The sequence below is a fragment of the Strongylocentrotus purpuratus genome, unplaced genomic scaffold (assembly GCF_000002235.5).
Source record: "Strongylocentrotus purpuratus isolate Spur 01 unplaced genomic scaffold, Spur_5.0 spur5_scaffold_20, whole genome shotgun sequence".
Classification (NCBI taxonomy): Eukaryota; Metazoa; Echinodermata; class Echinoidea; order Camarodonta; family Strongylocentrotidae; genus Strongylocentrotus; species Strongylocentrotus purpuratus.
In genome coordinates this window covers 43,769,753-43,793,144 of record NW_022145606.1, presented here as the reverse complement: position 1 = coordinate 43,793,144, position 23,392 = coordinate 43,769,753, and the positions used below count along the sequence as shown (strand labels likewise).

Sequence of the window (23,392 nt, the reverse complement as noted above, 5' to 3'; positions counted from 1 at the left end):
TGGTATACTTGTGGATATATAAAGAAAGTTTAGAAAAAGAAAGGAAATCTACATAATTTTAACTTACTTTAGTATAATCTTTTAATTACGATATTTGCACATAATTCAGTAAAGACATAACTTTGCAATAATGAAATTAGAGCATCATTTTGTACATACACACTGATGAAAGCAAGGTTAACGAAGAACGACTTTTCTCGATTAAGTGTCAACAAGTATCACCACAACCTATAATTATCAACGTGTATATCACAGTGAAAATTAATTGTTTAGTGAATGACTTCTATTCTCGTCCAACTTAGTTTAAGGAGAACTCAGTCAACGTGGAAATTAATTAGTGAATGATTTCTTTTCTTGTCCAACTTAGTTTAAGGAGAACTATGTCAACGTGGAAATTAATTATTAGGGAATGATTCTTATTTTCTCGTCCAACTTTGTTTAAGAAGAACTGTGTAATAAATGAACTTAATTAAGAGGTCTGCTTTTGGTTTCAGGCTTTTCTTGAGGCACAACGCATAATTATGTGGTTATCAGTCAATGGTTTCTATACTTTGCCTAGATCACCGAGATCTTTTTGAAGCGGCCATATCAGGGGTGTCAGGTTTCAGTATGTTTTGAGTAGGCCTAACCCTAAAGGGCTAGACTAAGTTTGGGGTTTCGATTTCATTATCACATATTATGAATATAGCCATTATGAACCTAACCCATGAATCTTTTATACGTGTATCTATGTGCCCCGAAACGTAAGAGGTTTCAATATTTGGTTTAATTGAGTGTAAATGTATTGACCAAGTCCTATATCTCAAAGTCCAAAAACGTTCCGGCGATTTATAAATTTGACCCAATTGATACAGATTTATGAAGAAATTGTCATAAACGTTTTTTTATTGGGGGGGGGGGCAAGTGTGGGGTTTCAATTTTCTTTGCTTGATTGTCGAGCCTATACCAGACATGAGAATAAACATAATAATCTGTTTTTTATGTTGAGGAAGAAAAGTGGCATTTTATACTCCAAACTATGAACTGATAACAGAATAATATTTATATAAATTTTATATCAGTGGCGGATTTACGATTCTCTGACGGGAGCAGGGGGTGGGGGGGGGGGGGGGGGGGAGGAGGAATCCTTCTCTGACGAGCAACATATATAGAGGGCCATTTCTGACTTCGCTAACGGAAAAGCATGTTACCTGATTACCACTTTGAATAGTGACAACACTAAATATTAATTATTAGGATCTCTGTCCAGTAGTGCCGTGTTTGTGCCATCGAACTGGATCGACCAAATCAATTGATTTATAATATATATATATGCAATATTTTTTCCCGTAACATGAGAGTAATTTTAATAGTTTCATACTATTAATTAAATGTAATGTTAACTGTTATTGTATAATTGTTTTAAATGGGGGCACGCTACAAGCGTCCTATCTCGCACCCCGGGGCAACGTGTCTGACACGGCCGATTGTAGCAACTACTCCTTCACTCGAACTGGATCGACCAAATCAATTGATTTATAATATATATATATATGCAATATTTTTTCCCGTAACATGAGAGTAATTTTAATAGTTTCATGCTATTAATTAAATGTAATGTTAACTGTTATTGTATAATTGTTTTAAATGGGGGCACGCTACAAGCGTCCTATCTCGCACCCCGGGGCAACGTGTCTGACACGGCCGGTTGTAGCAACTACTCCGAAGATCAAGATTACATTAATCTTGATCTAAGGAGACACGAACGAACTAGTGACTGTCTTAATCGCAACTTAGTATACCAATAGCAACTTTGTACGTAAGAGACTGCAAACCTGTGATTGATAGAGATGACTTGTGATTGATTTGGATAAATCGCAACTTTTTGTATAAGATGAGGCCCAGAATATCACAACAAGACAACAAAATGAAATTATCAGAATAAAAATAAATATGACTTGGATTTGACTTTATTTGTTACATAATAGTATACACCGTACATTCGATATTTGAGTTATGTACATTGCCAAATGTAATTGAGAATATACGTAAACATTTTGGCAGTGTACAGTACGTACAAAATATACATATATAACTATAATGCTTCATAAAAATATAGTAAATATTTGGTGAGTTAAGAATTCTATAAAAACGAGTAAACTACGTCAGGTTCTATCAATCAGCTAGAGACTGGTATCAAAGAATGTGTATTTTTACATTTTTTTAACGTTAATGTTACCTTTTTGGGAGATGCAAATTTTCAAATTTTCGAGGGCCCCCCCCCAAAAAAAAAACGAGTGCTCACTAATTACCCCCCCCCCCCGAGCGAAATATTGGCCAGCACGACTTTCTTATTTCAGCACACTACATTTCAAATTGATTTAAAATTTGGGCCCCCACCCCTACAAAATCCTGGATCCGCGCTCTTAGGGAAGGGTGTGTAGATCAGATGGGGCCCATCATACTTGTCTTCATCCGTATTCTTTTTTTCTTCTTCCTCTGTCTCCCTTTCTCTCTTGGATCTTTTTACTGTGTAATCATTTGATGGGGGGGGGGGGGGGGCGTACCCCCATCACAATGTAAATGACCGCTGTTAATCTGCATGTGGTCGTGCGGTGCTGGGGAAAATGGCAACCTCCTACCACAGCGCATGGGTGTATGAAGAGGGCCTATTGGGCACTTGTTTGTCCTTTTGAGAATAAATTGTCTATCTATATGGTGGCTCCTTAGGGACACGCAAACGCAACAATTTGACGTATACCTTTGCAACAATTTTTTTGTCTTTCACGTTCAAGACGTGAAAATCCACAAAATTGACGTACACCTATGCAAGGGTTTTATTGTCTGTTTACGTCCAAAACGTGAAGAAGAAAAAATCTGCGTCCAATATTCACGTCTGCGCGTCCCTTTTGGGAGACGCAGACGTGAATATCGGACGCAGATTTTCATGTCTGCGTGTCCCTTCAGGGCCATTGAGTACAGACAAACGAAAACAATTACCAGGCAAAGGTATACTTCAATTTTGTGGATTTTCACGTCTTGAACGTAAAAAACGAAAAATATGTTGCATAGATATACGTCAAATTTTTGCGTTTGCGTGTCCCTTAGGAGCCACCTACCCCCGTCCAGTTTAGACACGAAAAGTCCACTTCATTCGGTGACACTTCCATTGCGTAACAAAACAAGTTAATTGGCGTTATTGTAGATTTCCATTGCGAAAAAAAGTAAACGTCGATCACGACACATTGCCAGATGTCCGATTGATTGCTTTGTGACGTCATTGTGCTTCACTGTGTTCTTCAATGTTCTCCCTATTGATCACGTGATATTTAACTTCTCTTCTATGCCTGCACTGTAGGATACTGTAAAAGAGGAGTGAGAGAGAATAGAGAGAGAGAGAGAGAGAGAGAAAGAAAATAAGACACTATAATAAAATGAATGTATACAGGCTAAAATGAAACTCGGCTGGTCTCACCACTGCAAAAAGAGTCTTATTCTAACAATGAGCTATCATTAGTGCATTGATCAGAGAAAAATGAAGGGCAAAGATGTGCAATTTGAAACACATGATTCAATGACGGCTGCACAAGATGGGTTATTTGACTGTGCCAACTCAATAAGGGAGTTTACAGATACAATCTGCGCATGGGCAGATAAAGGTCATTTGTACCAAAAAGGTAAAACCCACCAGAGATGAATACTGGATATGCGCTCATGAAAGTTATGTACCATTATTCATTTATGCACCAACGGTACATTCTATGATACGCAGGTGGAAGTATTCTTTTCAAGAGGGCAAACAAAAGGTGTTCATGAAGCACATCTAGAACTTTGGCAGTTATTATTCTAAGATGCTCAAAGTGGAACTTCTCCCTGTGTAAAAGATCTGTGGATATTTGGGGTCATTTGTACCATGTGCTATCTGTAAACTCCCTTATATCAACGCTATTCAACAATATAAAAACCAAAGCAAATAGAAAACAGTAGGTCGAGAGAGAGGGAGGGAGAGAGAGAGAGATCTAGAGAGAGAGAGAGAGAAGGAGGCAGAGAAAGAGAAAGAAAAAGAGAAAGACATATACAACTAAAGTGTGATAGAAAGATAGAGATAGAGAGAAAGTGAGAGAGAAAGTGAGAGAAAGAGAGAGAGAGAGAGAGAGAGAGAAATAAAGAGAGAGAGAAAGATAGGGGCAGAGAGAAATAAAAAGACAAAGACAAAGACAAATAAAGTGTGATAGAAAGAAAGAGACAGATAGAAGGGAGAGAGAGAGAAAGAAAGAGAAAGAGCGAGAGAAATAAAGAGAGGTAATAGAGATAGAAAGAGAGAGAGAGAGAGAAATAGAAACATAGTGCGAGAGAGAGAGAGAGAGAGAGAGATAGGAACACAGGGAGAGAGAGGGAGAGAGAGAGGGAGAGAGAGAGACATAGAAATACAGTGACAATCAGAGAGAGAGAGAGAGAGAGAAAAGAAGGATAGATTGTATAAAGAAATCAAATTACCCGACGCAGACGGTAGGGATGATCTCAAACGCTGCACTGAAGAAGAAGACCAAAGGTGGATAAAACGAGACGGTCTCTGAGTAAATATTATTCAGGATGATGGGTGTCAATAAGGTCCCTATACTGTCCATGCATCCGACAAACGCCAACATCAGACCTTGAATAAGGATAACAAAAACATCAATTTTTCCCCCAAAATCTAATCATTTTATCCCTAAAAAGTCTGGGGAGTGACTTCAACGTATTTATCCAGGGGGTGGGGAGGGGGGGGGGGGGCGGGCCCCCTCCCGTAGCCCCAAAACAGGTAAACCTTTTTTTTTAAATAAAAAAGAAGACGGATCCCCTCCCCCTAGCGCAAGGGAAGGGGGGGGGGGGTTGATTCGTCGCTAAATATTTTCTCACGAATTTGAGAAGAAAAAAACTAGCGCTCCTTACCCCCCCCCCCCCCCCCCCCACTTATTCGTCGTTTTTACGAAAAGTAAAGCTGGTCAAAATAATAATAAAAGCTCAGAAACTGAAGGAAATCTTTGCAGAATAACTGCTCATCTCTCTCCCCCCACCTTCTGCCACAACAAGGAAGTCAGAAACGCTTTGTTTTTCCAAAGCATTTTTTTTGTATTCAATCATTCTTGAGCAAGAACAAAACAACAGATTTGAACAAAGTACATGTTAATGACATACCGGTGAAACAAAGATTGTTACATCAGTTGCACATGTTTCTATTAATATCAAGTAATGCAACAAATGTATTGCGTTTGATAGAAAGAACCCGCTCAACTTCATTACAACCTTTAAGCATCTTCTTAAAATAATTCAAAGATAGCCGTTCCCTTTTGTATTTCGCTGAGAATATATACTGTGTTTTGCATATAAAATGACAGAATTAAAGGAAGATTGCGTACTATCTGGGAAACGCTTGCATACAACTTTTTCATAAGTGAGTCTCTGTTTATGCATACCTCTTTCATGTTCACTAGCTAGCTTGGAGAGTTGTGATCGTACGACAGGGAAACATATGGCGCCAAACACCCCGATACCGGCAGCTACGGAAAGAAAAAGAAAAGGCAATTAGTCATATTGGATTCAGTTGAACATCTAAATAAAATAAAAAATTGAAAATAATAAGAAGAAAACAAATCTGAGTCAATTTCCATAAAGAATGAAAATGTGTATTCCTTTCGTTTTCGTTTGGAATTGTCAATTTTAAGCTATATCAAAGACCATTCTCCGAACTGAAAAATGAAATGGATGAATTATAAATCAACGGAGAGGTGATAAGCCATACATTACAATGATATCAATTATATGCCATTTTAGTGTCTGTATAAGGAGTATCAGCTCTTTGAAAACTCAAAATCTAAAGCTTTGGAAATCGGAAGTTGTCGACCTAAAAACTTGCTATCGACTTGACGACATCATCTTGTGTGTAGCTAGTACGCATTATGATATTCACAATGACTTTGCATTAATTAAGCATGGCTCATCGCCTCAGCTATTAAGCCATTATAGGTGAACCGGTCGCGTCATATTTTTTCGTGACACGGTGAGCCCAGATTCCAGTATGAACTCATTTTCATACATAACAAGCTACGTAAGCTTGCAAAGAGGTCACAAACAATTGGGCCCGAATTCACAAAGGAGGTTTGTCGACAAACCGAGGTTTATGTACGTCACATGACGCGTTTTGACCCGTTTTTTTACAAACCTGGTTTGTAAATAACAAAAGGAGGTTTGTCGAAACGAAAGGAGGTTTGTCGACAAACGTCCTTTGTGAATTCGGGCCTTAAGGCCCGGTCACACAGAGGGGACGCATGGGGCACGCACGGCCAGCGCATTGGAAATTTGCAATTTTGGCCAGTGCGTTGTCGTGCGACCAACTTTTGTCGAAGCTACAACGAGCTGACACCAAATGCATAGCGTGTTGCTAGCGCGCTGAGCGCATACAGGGCGCATACAGGGCGCATAAAGGGCGCATACAGTGCGCATACAGACCGTACACAGAGCGCACATGATAACAACTTCCACGAATGCACAGCGTGTTGCTAGCGAGCTGGACGAATGGTCCACGCATGCACCGCGTTCTACGACGCACGGCCAGCGCATTGGAAATCGGAAAAGGCCGTGTGCCTAACTTTTGTCATAATTTTGGAAAAGCTAGCGAGCTGACACAAAATGCACGGCGTGTAGCTAGCGCGCTGTGCGTATACAGGGCGTGTGCTCCGCGTATGTCTGGCGCTGGTCTAGCGCGCTCCACGCATGTCTGGCGTGCCTTTGGCGCGTACATTCATGCGTCGAGCTCCGCGCACACTTTTGAGCATGCTCAAAAAATCCCGACGCACACAGCGAATGACGACGAATGCATAGCGTGGGTCCAGCGCGCTCGACGAACGAGTAACGAATGATGACGCACGCCTAGCGAACGACAACGCACTGGTTCAAATTGCAAATTTCCAATGCGCTGGCCGTGCGTCCCCCATGCGTCCCCTTTGTGTAACCGGGCCTTAAGACTTTGATTATTTATTGCTTTGCCTCGCTATTTATAAAGGTAAAAAAAAACTAAATAAACTGAGATTTGAACCCTCACGGCAACTCCAAAGTTCTATTAGTAACACGCTGTCCTTACCGATTGAGCTAACGATGGGTTGATGAAAGATTGATTTGTATAATTACTATTATCCTATTGACCATCCTACCGGATTCCACGTGCGCATGCGCTGGTTTCCTTCGCGAGTGCGAATGTTATGTCGTCACTGTAACTGCGGCAAATTTGGCCCATGTTGACCCGTAATTTGGAGGGGTGCGGAAAAATGTGCCATTGTGCAATAATGAAAGGGTATATCAAGTTGCATTTCCTAGGATAGGGTCTTTAAGACTTCATGTTCAGAATGTAGGCCTATTCATGTAATAATAATAATAATAGAGTATTTGTAATGCGCCAACTCCACATGACTAATATGTTCGAGGCGCATGGAGAAGAAAAACTATAAGTACACACAAATACACTCAAAAATGAACAACGACATGTAAAGTCATGTTTCCTTCCACACACCCGCAAACACTCACACTCTAACCCACACACGCTTAACCGGACGCGCACGCGCCCCTTTTCTACGTACACACAACACATAAACGTCTTTGCACAGTATTACTACACCGAGACACCCGCACGCGCGCGCCCACACCTGCACACATTACAGGCACACACACATTCACACACACACACACACACACACACAAACACCACTTAATCATCTTTGTTAGTGAGAGGGGAATTATACTTCAGTCTTTTTACTTACCTATAAATAATTGAAAACCTTTTTGTGCTAGAGCAACGATAAGAAAAAAAAGTCCGGTATTCCAGAAACTTAGCTGAAGAATCCAGTTCTCACTCAAAATACGACCTAGGACAGCACCGCTGAATATCATACCTGACGAGGAAAAAGGGTAAATAAAAGAATAAACTAACAAATGATAAATAAATAAATAAGTTTGAATACGAAGTAGAAATTTCACAAGAAATGCATTTCACTGTTGACAGTGAAGATAGAAAATATAACTTTTCCTGTCTCTGGCGTTCCAGTACTTTTTATAATCTAACTTCGCCAAACTATTCAGTGTTCACAGCCGGAAAGGGGTTAAAGCTGTGTCAAAGTATATGGGTGAACGCCGTTCCTCGGGGAGTAGTTGTCCTTGGGGGTAATTGTCCTCGGGGGGTAATTGTCCTCGGGGGTGGTTGTCCTCGGGGGGTAATTGTTATCGGGGGGTAGTTGTCGTCAGGGGTAATTCTCCGGGCGGTAATTTTCATGGGGGTAATTGTCCTCGGGGGGTTATTCTTCGGGGGGTAATTTTTCAATTCAATTCAATTCAATTCAATTTCGGTTTATTAATATCAACATAAACAATTTTCGGGGGGTAATCGTCCTACGGGGGTAGTTTTCCGGGGTAATTTTCCGGGGGTGACTGCCCAGAGGGTAATTGTCTGATACGAACAAAAACATACCCAAAGCTTTTCTTCATAAACCAAAGATGGTTTGTAGGGATACCATGAGCAGGTTAAAGAAGAAGAAGAAGAAGAAGAAGAAGAAGAAGAAGAAGAAGAATAAGAAGAAGAAGAAGAAGAAGAAGAAGAAGAAGAGGAAGTAGAAGAAGAAGAAAGAAGAAGAGGTGGAAGAAGAAAAGGAGAAGAAAGGACGAAGCATAGAAAAAGAAAAAGGGTAATAGAATAAGAAGAAAAAAAGAATAAAGAGAAGTAGAAGAAGAGGAAATGAAGAAGAAGAAAAAGAGGAAGAAATAGAAGACGAACCATTTGAAAAAGATGAATCAAACGAAGAGATGTGGAAGAGGAAAAAGAAAAAAGAAGAAGAAAAAGAAAGAGGAAAAGATACATACCAAGAGCTTGGATTGATAAACCAACGACGGTCAGAATAGAAACCATCAGAGGGTTGAAACAGAACGGTTCCCCGAGACTGTATACTATAGTTAATTGCGACTGGCACTTGGCTGTAATGACTATGCAAACCATGACAACCGTGTACATTATCACCTTTAATCGCCTGCCATTGTTGTTTATCTAGTTGATGGAAAAGAAAAAGAGAGAAGTTTAAAAAAGAAAAAAGAGTGACGACTTTTGTAAATCATGATTGGCAATTGGCCGTAATGATTACACAAATCATTACATTACATCCATATCTTGACACAACTTCTCCCTGGACATCCACCCCCGGATAACCACCCCTAGTCAACTACCCCCTAGGACAACTACCCCCTAAGACATATACCCCTTAGGACAACCACTCTCTAGGACGACTACCCCCGGACAACTACCCCCGGACAACTACCCCCTAGGAAAGTTTTCAGGTGGGTAGTTGTTCTAGAGGATGGTTGTCGTAGGGGGTAGTTGTCCGGGGGTAGTTGTCTTAGGGGTTAGTTGTCTTGGGGTAGTTGTCCGGGGGTAGGTGTCCCGGGGTAGTCGACCTAGAGGTTGGTTGCCCTAGGGGTACTTGTCCTAGGGGATAGTTGATTGGGGTTGGTTATCCGGGGTGGGAGGGGGGGGGGGGGGTGGATGTCCGGGGTGTAGGTGCCCTATAACCCATTACATCATCACCTTCAATTTTACTAATTATACTAGTAATAATGATAATAATTATAGAAATAATTAATAGTAATAATAACAATAATGATAATAATAATAATGACAATATTGATGATAATAATATTAATAACAATAGTAATAATGATAATATTTATGGTGATAATAATTATACTGATAATAATAGTAAAAATCCTAAGAATAATGATAATAATAAAGAAGAGTGCGGAAGTAAAAAGGTATTTACCCTGATTATATCAACAATCCCAGATACCAACACCCTTACTCCTACACTTTTTCTTCTATTCCGTCTATCCACCGTTTCTATCAGGACGTTAGGAAGAACGGTATACACAAGTGACGCTAGGGCGCAACCAAGAGCCAGCCATAGTGGTGCTAGGTACTTTCTGAACGAGTGATCCGGACTGTACTGCAATGCCGTTCCAAGGGAGATCTGCCCTGCACCCATACCTTAGAGATGCAATTTTGGAAAAAAGAAATAGTAACAAAACGAGATTAAGAAAAAGACATAGAATTATCAGTGGAATCTAAGTTAAAATGGGGGGAGGGGGAACTGCCCATTTTGTGAGAATTAAATAACAACAACTTTTTCCCCTCTAATCATTTTTCCTTACAAATACAGTCTGTATTTAAATGTTCTCAAACCTAACACAGAATAAGCAAATGTACAAAATGATTGATACGTACATTTGACGAAGAAAGGTAAAATAAGAAACAAGATTCTAGTAGTTAGATTTAGGTTGGTAGTTAGGTTGGACGTACCTCCATCTATATATCAAAATAAAATAAAATATATATAATCAAGGTAATAGTGCCATTATGGCCTTAGGTGGTAAATATCCTTTCCCTGAGTCGACCTGAAACTTTTGCATTTACATTTCCAGTCATCTGTTTAAACTACTCGACTACTATACTTATTACTTTTGAGGGGATTCTGTGACACAATATTACGCTAGCTCTATCTGGACTACCGATATCAGTGCTCACAACATCAATGAATACCTACCGGCATCCGTTTAAAACCAGGGTGGATAGTGGCAAATGGAGATTACGCGTACATTAGCCTCTATTTTTTTGCTAACCTATGAAGAATATTGTCTCGAGAAAGATGATTCGTGGCGTCCTGGACTTTTCTGACGTCACATCCGCAACATAAGCCGCACCGGTCGAAAGAAGCAAGGCTTGACCTCCGGTCACGCCGGAGATAAAGTCTCCTATCAGCAGGTACTCGACCGGCGCTTGGTAATAGACGATGAATAGGTATACCGTGGATAGTAGACAGCTCCCTATGATGTTCAGACACAGAGCAGGTTTGCGGCCGAAGGTATCGCTCAGGGAACCGACAAGAATAGCCATGAAGACACCTGTGAGATAAAGAGATGAAATGATGGTGAACACGATCAGATGTTTGTCATCTTAATTACTTATTTTTTTCCAGGAACCTTATATTATACTAGCACTGCTTTTTAATAGGTTCCTCACATCCTACTTAATCTATTTTATGAATTGAGAATCAATGAGATGTGCTCATTTATACTACAATTGTATTATTTAATTTTTTAGTTTATATGTATGTCTATATTTTCTGTAAAATGTGGAACAATAAAACTTGAAACTTGAAACTTGAAAGACTTTCCCGAAATCAACACATTGTGCGAACATATGTCACTGACATTTGACATGATCCGAACATAATCTCTATATACAATACAATTATTAAGCCGTGACATTGGCTTGAAGTTGATTTTTAAAACTCTTTGTAATCGTGTTTATGACAGTAAGGAATTTGATATCTCCTCATCTTTAAAAAAACAACAATCTAAGGCAATTTCCAAGGCCTTATGTTTTCAAAGCAGCCACTGTAAAACGATTTTCGTAAGATGAGAGTCTAGATTTAGGAGAAATTAGTCTTTGGACTACTTTTCTTCTTGCTCAATTTAATAGCGCAGGTATAGCAAGCAACAGGAGTGACGCAAGAGACGTTATAAACATAAGAGTGATTACCCGGGATGGAATACGCTAGACCCAGGTAGAGAAGCCATGTGGAGGTTTCAGCCTGAATCATATCTCCGATATGGCTTTCGTTTAAATTTGTGCTTGGCCCACACGTCGATGCTGAGCTATTGTGGATCAGCGAATGATTGTATTTCGCTGAGAGTCGATCGTGGAGATATTCAGCCTGGAAGCAACGAAATAATGAAATTCAAGTTCAAGTTCAAGTTCAAGTTCAAGTTCAATTTTACTTAATTCCAGTTACTAAAAGCATGTACACATTCAAATCAGAAATACAGTACAGATTCAAAGCATTATACATGGAATCGAGGGTGGTTTAAAACACCAAGACGATCAAGTGGACTGTTTGTGATGAAGGTGGAATATTTTTGTTTACCCTAATTTATGGAATGATTTTGACAATGATTTATTCCTAATAGATTTAGGTAATGGTATGCATTCTCATATTTTATTGAATAACAATTTGCGAGTGTTCGTTTTGCGTGACTGCTAAAGCATGTGTATATGCTACTATGTTTATCAACTAGGGGACCTACGTCCTTAAGTCATAACTGACGGTAATGAGGATTAATGCCTCACAAAAGGGCACTAATATAGCACCTCGACACGGGTTTGATCCTGGAGCTTCACAATTACTAGGCCTTTGATTGCCCCTGAATCACGAAAGTACGCAGCGGGGGCTAGGGTAGGGTGCAGCCCCCCACAAATACAAAAAAACAACAGAAATGCAATAAATTATCAATAATTAATTGCATTTCCCACCGGTCCCCAACGGGAAAGATTTCTCTGTGTGGCCATGCCTTGCATGCCGTAAAATGCAATGCTTCTGCCGAGTTGTCTGACTACATTTACACGATGCGATTCTTACTACAACCTTTTAAAGCCCCACTGCACTACTGATAGCTACTTGCGCCCTCTATTTAGCAAACAATTCCTAATCGGTAACCATTGGTCCCCCATGATCCCCTTTTTCTTATGTTAATTGAGAGCTGATTTAATGAGATAACCATCCGTCATGCAGTGATCATGCATGGAGGTAATCCCTCCTAGCCAAACTAGTACAGTGGGGCTTTAAATATATCTATATTTGTTTTTGTACATCAGTTCTATTGATTGTCCCTCGATTTTGGAATGTATGGCCTGTCTATTTAAGTTGGCATTCAAAATAGGCTAAAATGAATATAATTGACAAATGTATAATACCTTCATTGTTGCTATCAGTTGATACGTGAGAACTGTTAGGGCGAGAGGTACTTCAACTGTAATGTAACGAGATACCGCCCTCTTGTGCTGACCTTCAAATTTAACATCCTGGCACTGTGTGGTTTGCTCAGCTGGAGAAGAAGCATATTCAGTGTGGTCTGCTACGTCAGAGGGCTTGCTTGAGACCCCACTGCTATTAATTGTAGAATTATCAGCTTCCATGACTCTACGAAAGAGAAAAAAAAATCAATTACAAACTATATAGCCTTTAAATTCCTTTGAAAAGTATTCTGAATAGAGTTTCAGATCATATGACCATGTACATTTACCTAATAGGGCGTCGATCATCAGACGGACATACCGTAGTGAAAAAAAATCAGTCATTAAGTAGACATCAGGCGCGGATCCAGGATTTTCCAATAGGGGGGGCCGGAAATTCGAAATTCGCGCAGACCGTTATTTAAACTTACCAATACTGACAAGGTCATATTAGAAGCACTGTACTTTAATAGTGTACTGGTACCTACAAGCGGGCACAATTATTTTGGAAAGGGAACATGCTCACGTCACATCTCTTGTCCGATATCAACATTCCCCGTTTTCAAGTTATGCTCGCGCGCAATTTTTTTGACATTTCCATCAGTGGGGGCTGAAGCCTCTTCCCCCAATATCTATTTCCTGGTTTAATAATTTGGCGAGTGAGCGGAAATTTGAGCTTATGTATGTTGTGAAAAGTGTTAATTGTCACCAAAATATACGAGATAAGATAAAACAAATGCATATTGGTAATTTTTAAATTTTCGGGGAAAGAGAGGCTGCAACCCAATCCCGCATTAACTGCAGGTGTTTTGAAATTAAATCAGACTCCCCAAAAAAAGTATTAACCAAAACGCACGAATCCTGTTTCAAAAATCCAAAAAATGTCAGCTTCAGAGGGGGGCACATCACCCCTCAGACTCCCTCTAAAAGTATTAACCGAATCGCACGAATCCAGGTAAAAAAAAAAATCAGCTTCAGAGCTAGAGAGGAACCCCCCCCCCCACACACACACACACACAGACACCCCCTGTGCACGCAAGCGTGAAATTAACGCTGGCGCTAATGCGTAAGCAGGGGCGGCGGAGCTATTTCCAAAGTGGAAAGCACCAACAAAAAAGGGCACCTACAAAGCGAAATCTCAAAGCGAAAATATACATTTTTTTAGACATTGGTATATACCCTTTCATTGTGATGCCATTATCAGGGACGATTTCAATATTTGTTTTTCTTTATATATCATACAAGATATATTGCTTAAGCATCACACTTTCGGCTGGGTGTGATTGTCTGAATATTCATTTGCGAGCGAGCAAAGCGAGCGAGAAAAAATGTAAGATCTGTGAGGTCGCAGAGTGAAAAATTACATCTTATAAAGAGGAAAAAACAAATCATGATGGGGTTATAAGCATCACGGAAGACTGAAAACACATTTTTTTTAAAGTGACATATTGTATCATCTATAAATGCGAGCGAGCGAGCGACCTTTTTAGGGGAAATTACTCTTAGTCGCTTTATATTAGGTGCAAGACTAATGATGAGCAGGTTAGGGGCACGTGCCCCCCCCCCCCCCGTGCCTACGTGCGAAAGGGATAAAGACACTTATTAGAAAAGAAAAGGAGCATGTGTCAAGGTACAAAGAGTAATTATCAAAGGTTCAAACGGGGCACTTCTTACACCTGAAAGGAGGCACTCACCAGAAATGAGATAGGGCACTTATGAGTATGGGAAATGGGCATTTGTTGACGGAAAAGGGGCATCCATCAGAAATTGATTTATCAGAGGTGAAAAGGGGCATTTATGAAAAGGGGATAGGTCCCTTATTAGAAAGGAAAAGGGGCATGATTCAAAATAAAAGGGCAGTTAGCAAAGGTGAAAATGGGCACCCATCATAGATGAAAAGAGTACTTATCAGGAGGGGAAGGGGTACTTTTCAAAGTAAAACGAGCATCTCTCATATTTGAATAGGGGCAATTATCGGAGGTGAAGAGCGCACTGAAGTAAAAAGAATTAACTTCTCATATATGAAAATGGTCATTTACCAGAGATGAAAAGGGACACTTTTTATTTATGAAGGGCCTCATTTTTCTAAATAGCCCTTATCAGATAGGAAAGGGGGCACATGTGTTGATGAAATGTGCGCTTATCCGAGTTAAAAAGGGGAAGGGGCACTTCTTTACAAAGTAAAAGTGGCCCTTTGGGGGGGGGGGGGGTACTTAAAGAGTGGGGCGAACTTTGCCCCCTACCCCTGCCACCCGACCTATCATCTGAAAATCCAAAATGATGTTGTAGGGGCCGGGCGCGGCTTTATCATGAGTGCTTTTATGTGAACTTCTTTTTTATAAATATATATTGTGCTGGATTCCGACCCAGATTGCACACTCTAAAATGATAGTAATCATCCCAATACGCTTGTAGTTCACGTATGCACCCCTTCCTCTTAATCCGTCGTTACCGTCACTGCCATTTACGTATGGCCGGCCGGCGTATTTTTTATTTACACGCTAGCGAGGGGAATTTCTCGATTAATTCCAATGAAACCGCTTAAAATTCCAATGAAACCGCTCGCGAAGAGTCTAGCCTAGATCGGAGAGCTCGCTAGTGCTATACGCTAGTGTGAATTTACATCCAGGAGAAAGTTTGCTTAACTTTTTCTTGAAACACTTGAACGGTTATGGAAACTGTTTGTGTTTCTAATCTCCAAATATTAATATAAAACATTTATTTCTACTGTGATATGTAAAGGCACGAACTTACGTTAATACATACCCAACCAAGAAGGTGCACCATGGTAATACATTTTAACAAACACATCAACATGTTACCTAGACAACTCATCACCATAGCCATAACCATAGCCAAAACCATAATGATACATGTAAAATATAGATTGAAGCAATTCTCGTCAGTTGGCTGTATCCTGAGTGTGATTTATATAATGGATTTTGAGTAACATTTGCATCTACCTGTAGTTGAAGAATAGATACAGTGTATAACATCAATTAAGTTGGAGTTCAATTGGAAGGAAGTAACGAGGAATATTAAAGCAAGGGAGACTGGGAGATGAGGAATGCAGGAAGTTAGAAATTGAGAGATTACTCGCGAGATAGCCTTGCATTAATGAATCCTTTATATAATGTTGTCTTGAGAGAAAGTAGACGATTTTTTTTAATATTGGAGATTAGTGCAAGTATTAGATATATTGGAAATAGAATTAATGAGAAATTTATTTTTTTATCAAGATCAATACATGGGGGGAGGGGGGGGGGGCACCATCAAAATAGGGCACTTTCTGGAATAAGATGCACCTACAAAGGGAAACATCAAAATGTAAATCTACCATATTAAGACATTGATAGACGTACGCGTAACGCATGTCACACACAGAAAAATGAGAAGAAAAGAAAGAATAATGTTTTTAAAAAAGAAGATAGAGGAAAAGGAGAGAGACAGAGAGAGGGAGAGAAAGAAAGAAAGAAAGAAAAAAGGAAGAACATGAAACTTTACTTTACACTTAGGCCTACATATTACATTTCCGACTGAGTTGGATCGACATGTGCTTAAGTAGTCTGCGGACAAAAGTACAACAATACGAAAACAGAAGTTATATGAAATTGTCTTTAAGAGAGAAAGAGAGGTTAAATTCTAAAATGAAATGAAAGGGGTTATGTGACTCTCAAGGAGGAAATTACAATTTCTATCGCTCATGACGACTATTTGGAATTTCCTAATTTTTTTAAAGTTCAAGAACTTCCTGGGGCTCCGCCCCATGCAAGACTCCCGGCAACAGCAAATTATTTACACAATTTCTTGCTGTCTGCTGCCTCGAGATCACTGGAGCGAAGAAAGGTAACATATAGCAAGAATCCCTATTCAGTGAAGGATTTATCCCTTTTATTATTAAAGACTCCCGACAAAGACTCTCCCCCTGCAAAATTGGAGAGAGTTTTATGTAGTTTAAGCTTCTAACAACCACGCCCGTGGACCTTTTATTATTTACACAAAGGTAAAAGTGTATAGCAAGAATCCCTATTCAGTGAAGGATTCATCTTTTTTTATGCAGATGCTTCTTCTACCATTCTTGACCAAAAGTGCGTTTCAAACTCAATGATATGGGCATCATCCCATTGAATGTTGTGTCCAGTGTTACGGGTTTGTTTTGCTACTTGCTGCCTAATCTGAGGGCTCTGTTGTGCTCTTTAAAAAGAGGACACAATAGGGGCAGCGCAATTTAAATATCAAGGAATGTATTAGAATTTATTTCTAAAATGAAATGAAAGGGATATTTGACTTTCAAGAGCAATAAAAACTCTAATCCATCCCTTGAAATTTAAATTGCACTGCCCCATTCAGTGTGCCATTTTCAAAGAGCACAAAAAGGCTTCAGATTGAAGATTCCATCTCATAAAATTGTCTATAAGAGAGAAAGAGAGCCTTATTTCTGAAATGAAAGGGCTATTTGACTTTCAAGAGCGATAAAAACTCTAATCCATCCCTTGGAATTTAAATTGCACTGCCCCATTCAGTGTGCCATTTTCAAAGAGCACAAAAAGGCTTCAGATTGAAGATTCCATCTCATAAAATTGTCTATAAGAGAGAAAGAGAGTTTATTTCGAGAGAAAAAATGAAATGAAAGGGCTATTTGACAAGAGCCCTTTCATTTCATTTTAGAAATAACCTCTCTTCCTCTCTTATAGACAATTTTCTCTCTTGAAAGTCAATAACCCTTTCATTTCATTTTAGAAATAACCTCTTTTTTCTCCTAAAGACAATTTCTCTCTTGAAAAGGCTCTGCCAGGCCCCTCAAGCTCTGCCATGTTGTATGGATCCATTAGAAAGCAAAATAAGCCCACTCAATAATTAATATATATTAAAACGCCATAGCGATTCATCCAAATAAGAAATCCACGTAAGAGGCATTTTGAAAGTTTTAAGAAAATTCCTTCAAATTCCAGGATATTGGATGTTATTTTTCAGGAAACTCTATTTAAACGAGTGGAAGCACTGGCGGTTCTGTTTTTTTTTAAAACTGTAACAATTCTCCTTGGATCAGATATAGACCAAAAACAAGCCTCATTATCTTCAGTATACAAGTGTCATTTCGGACCTTACAGCTTTCATAGAAATCGCTTCTGGACCGTCAAAGAAAAAGTTTGAGAACCCCTGGTCTACGCATTATACACAACAGGACCAACTTGACAACTTGACAAAAATTTGAGGGGGGTTCGACCCCCCCCCCCCCCCCCCCCCCCCGTACGCGCCTGCATGTGCATCCCTTCCTCCTTATTCCCTTATCCATCGTTACCGTCACTACCATTTTAGTAGGGCCGGCCCCCTCCTTTTAACGACTCCCAAGCCATCAAGAATGACCCCATAATAATCCATTATTTATGGATTACCATTCTGCCGTTCTTTGGAGGGGCCGGGCGCGGCCTTTTCAGAAGTGTTTCTACACTAACCTTTTCATGCACTCCGGCTTAACATAAACAAGCATGCTAAGATTTTTTTGAAAAGAAGCATAATTTAGACTCAGTTTCGCATAACCTAAAAATAAGAATACGGCCAGTCACCCCTCCCCCCTCCCCTCAATGCATCCGCCTTTACGCACCCCCCCTTCCCCTTGTCTTTCCCTTATTCGTCGTTACTGTCACTAATTTTTAGTGCCATTTCGTTGTCTTTCTTTCTCCCCGGCTCCTCTCTTCTTTTTCATTCCTCTTTTTTGAACGCTCTCTCTTTTCTTTACTTTTTTGTTCTCTTTTCTTTTATCTTCTTCTTTTTTCCCCCCATTTTTTTCCCCCTCTTTTTTCCTTCTCAATTTTTTTGCGCCGCCAATAGGGGGGGGGGGGGGGGGGCCGCGGCCGTTTCGGCCCACCCCTGGATCCGCCACTGGACATGGTCATTAGCATGACATTTGATCGCGTCCCGTTAATGTACCATGAAGGGTTAAATGTTAATACAACAAGTTGATATATGAGTACCCTCTCTCATTTAAATTACGCATGTCAATGAACTGGAATGCGCTTAACTCATTCTCTGTAATACATATTATGTTTGCACTTTTAATCAATATATCACAACATTTTACAGAGTTAAAGCAGACAAGGTGACCGATGAAGCAAACCTTTAAACTACGAAAAAAAAATAACAACAAACACGAAGGAACTTATGTACCTACACATACATACGCACAAACGTAGCACGCACACATATCTATGGTGGCCCTGAAGGGACATCGCGAATAGACTAAATCGTGAAAAATATGCGATAAAATTCACGATATCGTCAATTTTATCGCATATTTTTCACGAAGAAATTCACGAAATTGACGATATCGTGAACTTTATCGTGAACTTTTCACGATGAAATTGACGATATCGTGAATTTTATCGTGAAAAGTTCACGATATAAAGTTCACGATATCGTCAATTTTATCGTGTACTCTACCGTGTACTCTATCGTGTACTCTCCTGACGGGCGCTTCGTAAACAAAACCAGCCCTAGCTGGGGGAGACAGAGAGAAGGAAAAAAGGGAAAGGGAAAGAGAAGATAAAAGGAAAAAAAGAATAAGAAGAAGAAAAGAGGGAAACGGGGGGGGGGGGGCGAAGGGCTCTTGCCTCCTCCTCACTCCCCCCCCCCCGCTAAAAAATAAATAAGGAGAGAGAGAAGGGAAAGGGCAAGGGAAAGAAAATATAAAAGGAAAGAAAGAAGAGGAAGAAGGAAAGAGGGAAACGGGGGAAGGGCGAAAGGCTCTTACATCCCCCCCCCGCCAAAAAAATAAATAAGAGAGAGAGAGAGAGAGAGAAGGGAAAGGGAAAGAAAGAAGAGGAATAAGAGGGAAACAGGGAAAGGGCGAAGGGCTCTTGCCTCCTCTCCCCCCGCCAAAAATAAATAAGAGAGAGAAGGGAAAGGGAAAGAAAATATAAAAGGAAAGAAAGAAGGGGAATAAGAAGGAAAGAGGGAAACGGGGGAAGGGCGAAGGGCTCTTGCCTCCTCCCTCCCCACCCCCCGCCAAAAAAATAAATAAGAGATAGAGAGAGAAGGGAAAGGGAAAGGGAAAGAGAAGATAAAAGGAAAGAAAGAAGAGGAAGAAGAAGAAGAAAAGAGGGAAACGGGGGCGAAGGGCTCTTGCATCCCCCCGCCCAAAAAATAAATAAGAGAGAGAGAGAGAGAGAGAAGGGAAAGGGAAAGAGAATAAAAAAGGAAAGGAAGAAGAATAAGAAGAAAAGAGGGGCTCTTGCCTCCTCCCCCCTCCCGCATCAACAAATAAATAGGAGAGAGAGAGAGAGATAGAGAGAAGGGAAAGGGAAAGGGAAAGAAAATATAAAAGGAAAGAAAGAAGAAGAAGACGGAAAGAGGGAAACGGGGGAAGGGCGAAAGGCTCTTACCTCCCCCTCCCCCCTCCCGCCATAAAGGGAAAGAGAAGGGAGAGGGAAAGAAAATATAAAAGGAAAGAAAGAAGAGGAAAAAGAATAAGAAAAGAGGGAAACAGGGGCGAAGGGCTCTTGCCTCCTTTCTTTTCTTTCTTTTCCTTTCTTTCCTATTCTCCCTCTTTTTCGTTTTTCTCTTTCTTTCTTCTCTTTCCCTTTCCTTCTCTCTCTCTCTCTTATTTATTTTTTGGCGGGGGGCGGGGGGACGAGGCAAAAGCCCTTTGCCCCCGTTTCCCTCTTTTCTTCTTCTTCCTCTTCTTTCTTTCCTTTTATCTTCTCTTTCCCTTTCCCTTTCCCTTCTCTCTCTCTCTCTGATTTATTTTTTGGCGGGGGGGGGGGGGAGGGGGGCAAGAGTCCTTCGCCCTTCCCCCGTTTTCCTCTTTTCTTCTTCTTCCTCTTCTTTCTTTCCTTTTATCTTCTCTTTCCCTTTCCCTTTTTTCCTTCTCTCTGTCTCCCTCAGCTAGGGCTGGTTTTGTTTACGAAGCGCCCGTCAGGAGAGTACACGATAGAGTACACGATAGAGTACACGATAAAATTGACGATATCGTGAACTTTATATCGTGAACTTTTCACGATAAAATTCACGATATCGTCAATTTCATCGTGAAAAGTTCACGATAAAGTTCACGATATCGTCAATTTCGTGAATTTCTTCGTGAAAAATATGCGATAAAATTGACGATATCGTGAATTTTATCGCATATTTTTCACGATTTAGTCTATTCGCGATGTCCCTTCAGGGCCACCATACATATCCCCTCACACACACCCGCACACAACCCTTACTAGCTAGTCTGCAAGCACAAACCCTGCTCAGTCGTAAAAGTGAGTCTGCACTATAAGACTACTATAGGCCATGTACTGTAGCTGCTCCTGACCTATATTGACACAACCAGTGTGTGTGTGTGTAATTGGGTTTTTACAGACGTGTATCAATCAGATATGATTATTTACGTCTGGGACCGACCTTTAACATCACCATCCGAAAGACGTGACTCAGTTTCGAACCTGCGTCCTCGGCTGAATCAGTTTGTAACTTCCACTGTTAGCTGGATTACAGGCGCACGCCACAACGCCTAGTTGGTAGCTGGGCTAGACTTCTCTCAAGGCACAATGATTTTTTTGATTAAGTGTCAAATTAGGGTCTGTGCCTGCAGACTACTTATAGCTTCCCCTCCCCCACAAACAATTATGCTGGCTGCATGCCCTTGAAGATGAAACAGATATAGGTAGCTAGGCTCACCGTTCATTGTCCCTCTAATCCTCTATTGTGAAATAGGAGTGTTTCTCAGTTGGGTGAGTCACAACAACGGTGGCCTCGGGTCCACTCGTGATAGACTTTGCCCTGTTATTGGTATCCTACCTACATCATTATGAAGCATGAAAAGTTGAAATACTTTTTTTTCTCACACAACTATTTTCATGAAGTGATCGTGAGAATATGGTTTATTCTTGAGAGGAAGAGTTTATGTCTTAGCTCATAACTTCCTTGATTAATCTAAAGAGTTATATACATTTTAATTACCCCATTGGCATTGCCTACGGGAACCAGGAGGCTCTGTATTACGCCTATGGGAATTTGAGTATCCAGTTGTCAAGTTAGGGGTTAAGGTTCTGAGAAGATGTTATAATCAAACTTCATCTATATCATAAACCATATTGTCACAATTACTTTATGAAGAGATATACGAAATATTATCCCAACTTTATGTGTACTAGTATACAGACAAAGTGATGCAACATTTAATATCAAATAGCCTACCATTCGATATTCTTGATTTTTCATGGAAAGGCATACGAAATATTATTCCGACTTTATGGGTAACGGCTATTATGTGTAGTATACAGACAAAATGATGCAAATGTTAAATATCACTCGATAATCTTGCTTTTTCATTGAAAGATGTACGAAATATTATTCCGACTTTATGGGCAACAGCTATTATGTGTACTATAGTATACAGACAAAATGATGCAAATGTCAAATAACACTCGATACCTTGCTTTTATACAGGAATATTGAAGCATAATAGTTGTAAAATGCTTTACTGTCGTTAACACACTGCGGGTTATGTACATTATACGCACAGGTTACACGCTATAGAGCCCTGTTCAATAAAACTTGATATCAATAACAAGTTGCAATAAATGTTATAAGCTACTGAAATGCTGGCATCTGATTGGCTGAGAGCAAATTTATTAAAGAAATTTAGCATTTGATATTGATAACAAGTTTTTATGAAACAGGCGCTGGTCTCCGAGGTTTATGTAAACAGGTCAACGGGTAGTGAGGGAATTAGATACGGGTGTGGGGGGGGGGGGGAGCGAGAGAGTAAGAGAAATAGATGGGGGAACTAAGAAATAGAGAGAGAGAGAGAGAGAGAGAGAGAAAGAGCGCGAAAGACATAGAAAGAGAGAGAGAGAGAGAGAGACAAACAGAGAGAGAGAGAGAGAGAGAGAGAGACAAACATAAAGATATAAAACGAGAGAGACAAAATAATGTATAGATACAGTATTGCCGATCGCGAAGGCATATATTACCGTGCTAAAAAGGTATAGGCATATACGGCTGATTGAATTCTATCTCACCTCAAAATTATGTGCGTCACATCTGTATTCACAGTATACAAGTCACGTAATTACATGATGTCTATATACACAAGCAAGTATCATAACCATCAATGGATACATACATGTTATTCAAACAACGAATGCCCAATGCCAAAAAGATATCTCTTTGATAATACTGGGCTTATATATAGTCACAATGTACGTAATATACTCACCTCAATCAGGGACATGCTATAAACGTCCCTACGATATTGGAAGTCAGTGATCCTGATGTAAGATTATTAGTCTCTTACCGCAGACCCATATTGAAAACTGAAAATCGAAATAGTCTTTGATAATACTGGGCCTATATAGTTACAATGTACGTAATATACTCACCTCAATACACCAAAAACGTCCCTATACGATATTGGAAGTCAGTGATCCTGTACATATGAACTCGATGTAAGATTATTAGTCTCTTATCGCAGACCCATATTGAAAATTGAAAATCGAAATAGTCAAACAGATTTTGACGGAATGGAGTCGGAGCAATTAACAATTGCTCCGACATATA

At 40.0% G+C, this 23,392-nt stretch overlaps 1 protein-coding gene and 1 long non-coding RNA gene across 5 annotated transcripts in view; one reads left to right on the top strand and one right to left on the bottom strand.

Moving 5' to 3' along the window:
* Positions 1 to 2,254, top strand: part of LOC115927466 — a 19,100-nt gene extending 16,846 nt beyond the window's left edge. Inside the window, exon 2 of the long non-coding RNA XR_004065659.1 lies at positions 2,149 to 2,254. This is a non-coding gene — a long non-coding RNA (uncharacterized LOC115927466). The remainder of the gene's footprint in view (positions 1 to 2,148) is intronic.
* Positions 1,932 to 23,392, bottom strand: LOC115927465 (proton-coupled folate transporter-like). Of its 4 annotated transcripts, XM_030993412.1 has the most exons (11): positions 23,052 to 23,116; positions 21,509 to 21,628; positions 12,803 to 13,028; positions 11,591 to 11,765; positions 10,669 to 10,950; positions 9,813 to 10,036; positions 8,866 to 9,046; positions 7,773 to 7,904; positions 5,436 to 5,519; positions 4,477 to 4,633; positions 1,932 to 3,341 (listed from the first exon to the last, which is right to left on the bottom strand). In XM_030993412.1, the coding sequence occupies exons 3-11, from the start codon at positions 13,022 to 13,024 to the stop codon at positions 3,257 to 3,259; spliced, it is 1,542 nt and encodes a 513-aa protein (XP_030849272.1). In that variant the 5' UTR covers positions 13,025 to 13,028; positions 21,509 to 21,628; positions 23,052 to 23,116; the 3' UTR covers positions 1,932 to 3,256. The 4 variants fall into 4 exon arrangements, with proteins under 4 accessions (XP_030849272.1, XP_030849275.1, XP_030849273.1 ...); XM_030993415.1 differs by lacking the exons at positions 21,509 to 21,628; positions 23,052 to 23,116 and adding an exon at positions 23,215 to 23,392; XM_030993413.1 differs by lacking the exon at positions 21,509 to 21,628 and having other exon boundaries at positions 23,052 to 23,127.

Bases quoted from the DNA above. Each gene is read 5' to 3' on its own strand.
- LOC115927465 (XM_030993415.1), bottom strand. From the start codon at position 13,024: ATGGAAGCTGATAATTCTACAATTAATAGCAGTGGGGTCTCAAGCAAG. The intron at 10,037-10,668 runs GTTAGCAAAAAA...TGCATCTCTAAG, and splicing joins CGAGACAATATTCTTCATAG to GTATGGGTGCAGGGCAGATC. The intron at 4,634-5,435 runs GTATGCATAAAC...TCCTTATTCAAG, and splicing joins AGCTAGTGAACATGAAAGAG to GTCTGATGTTGGCGTTTGTC.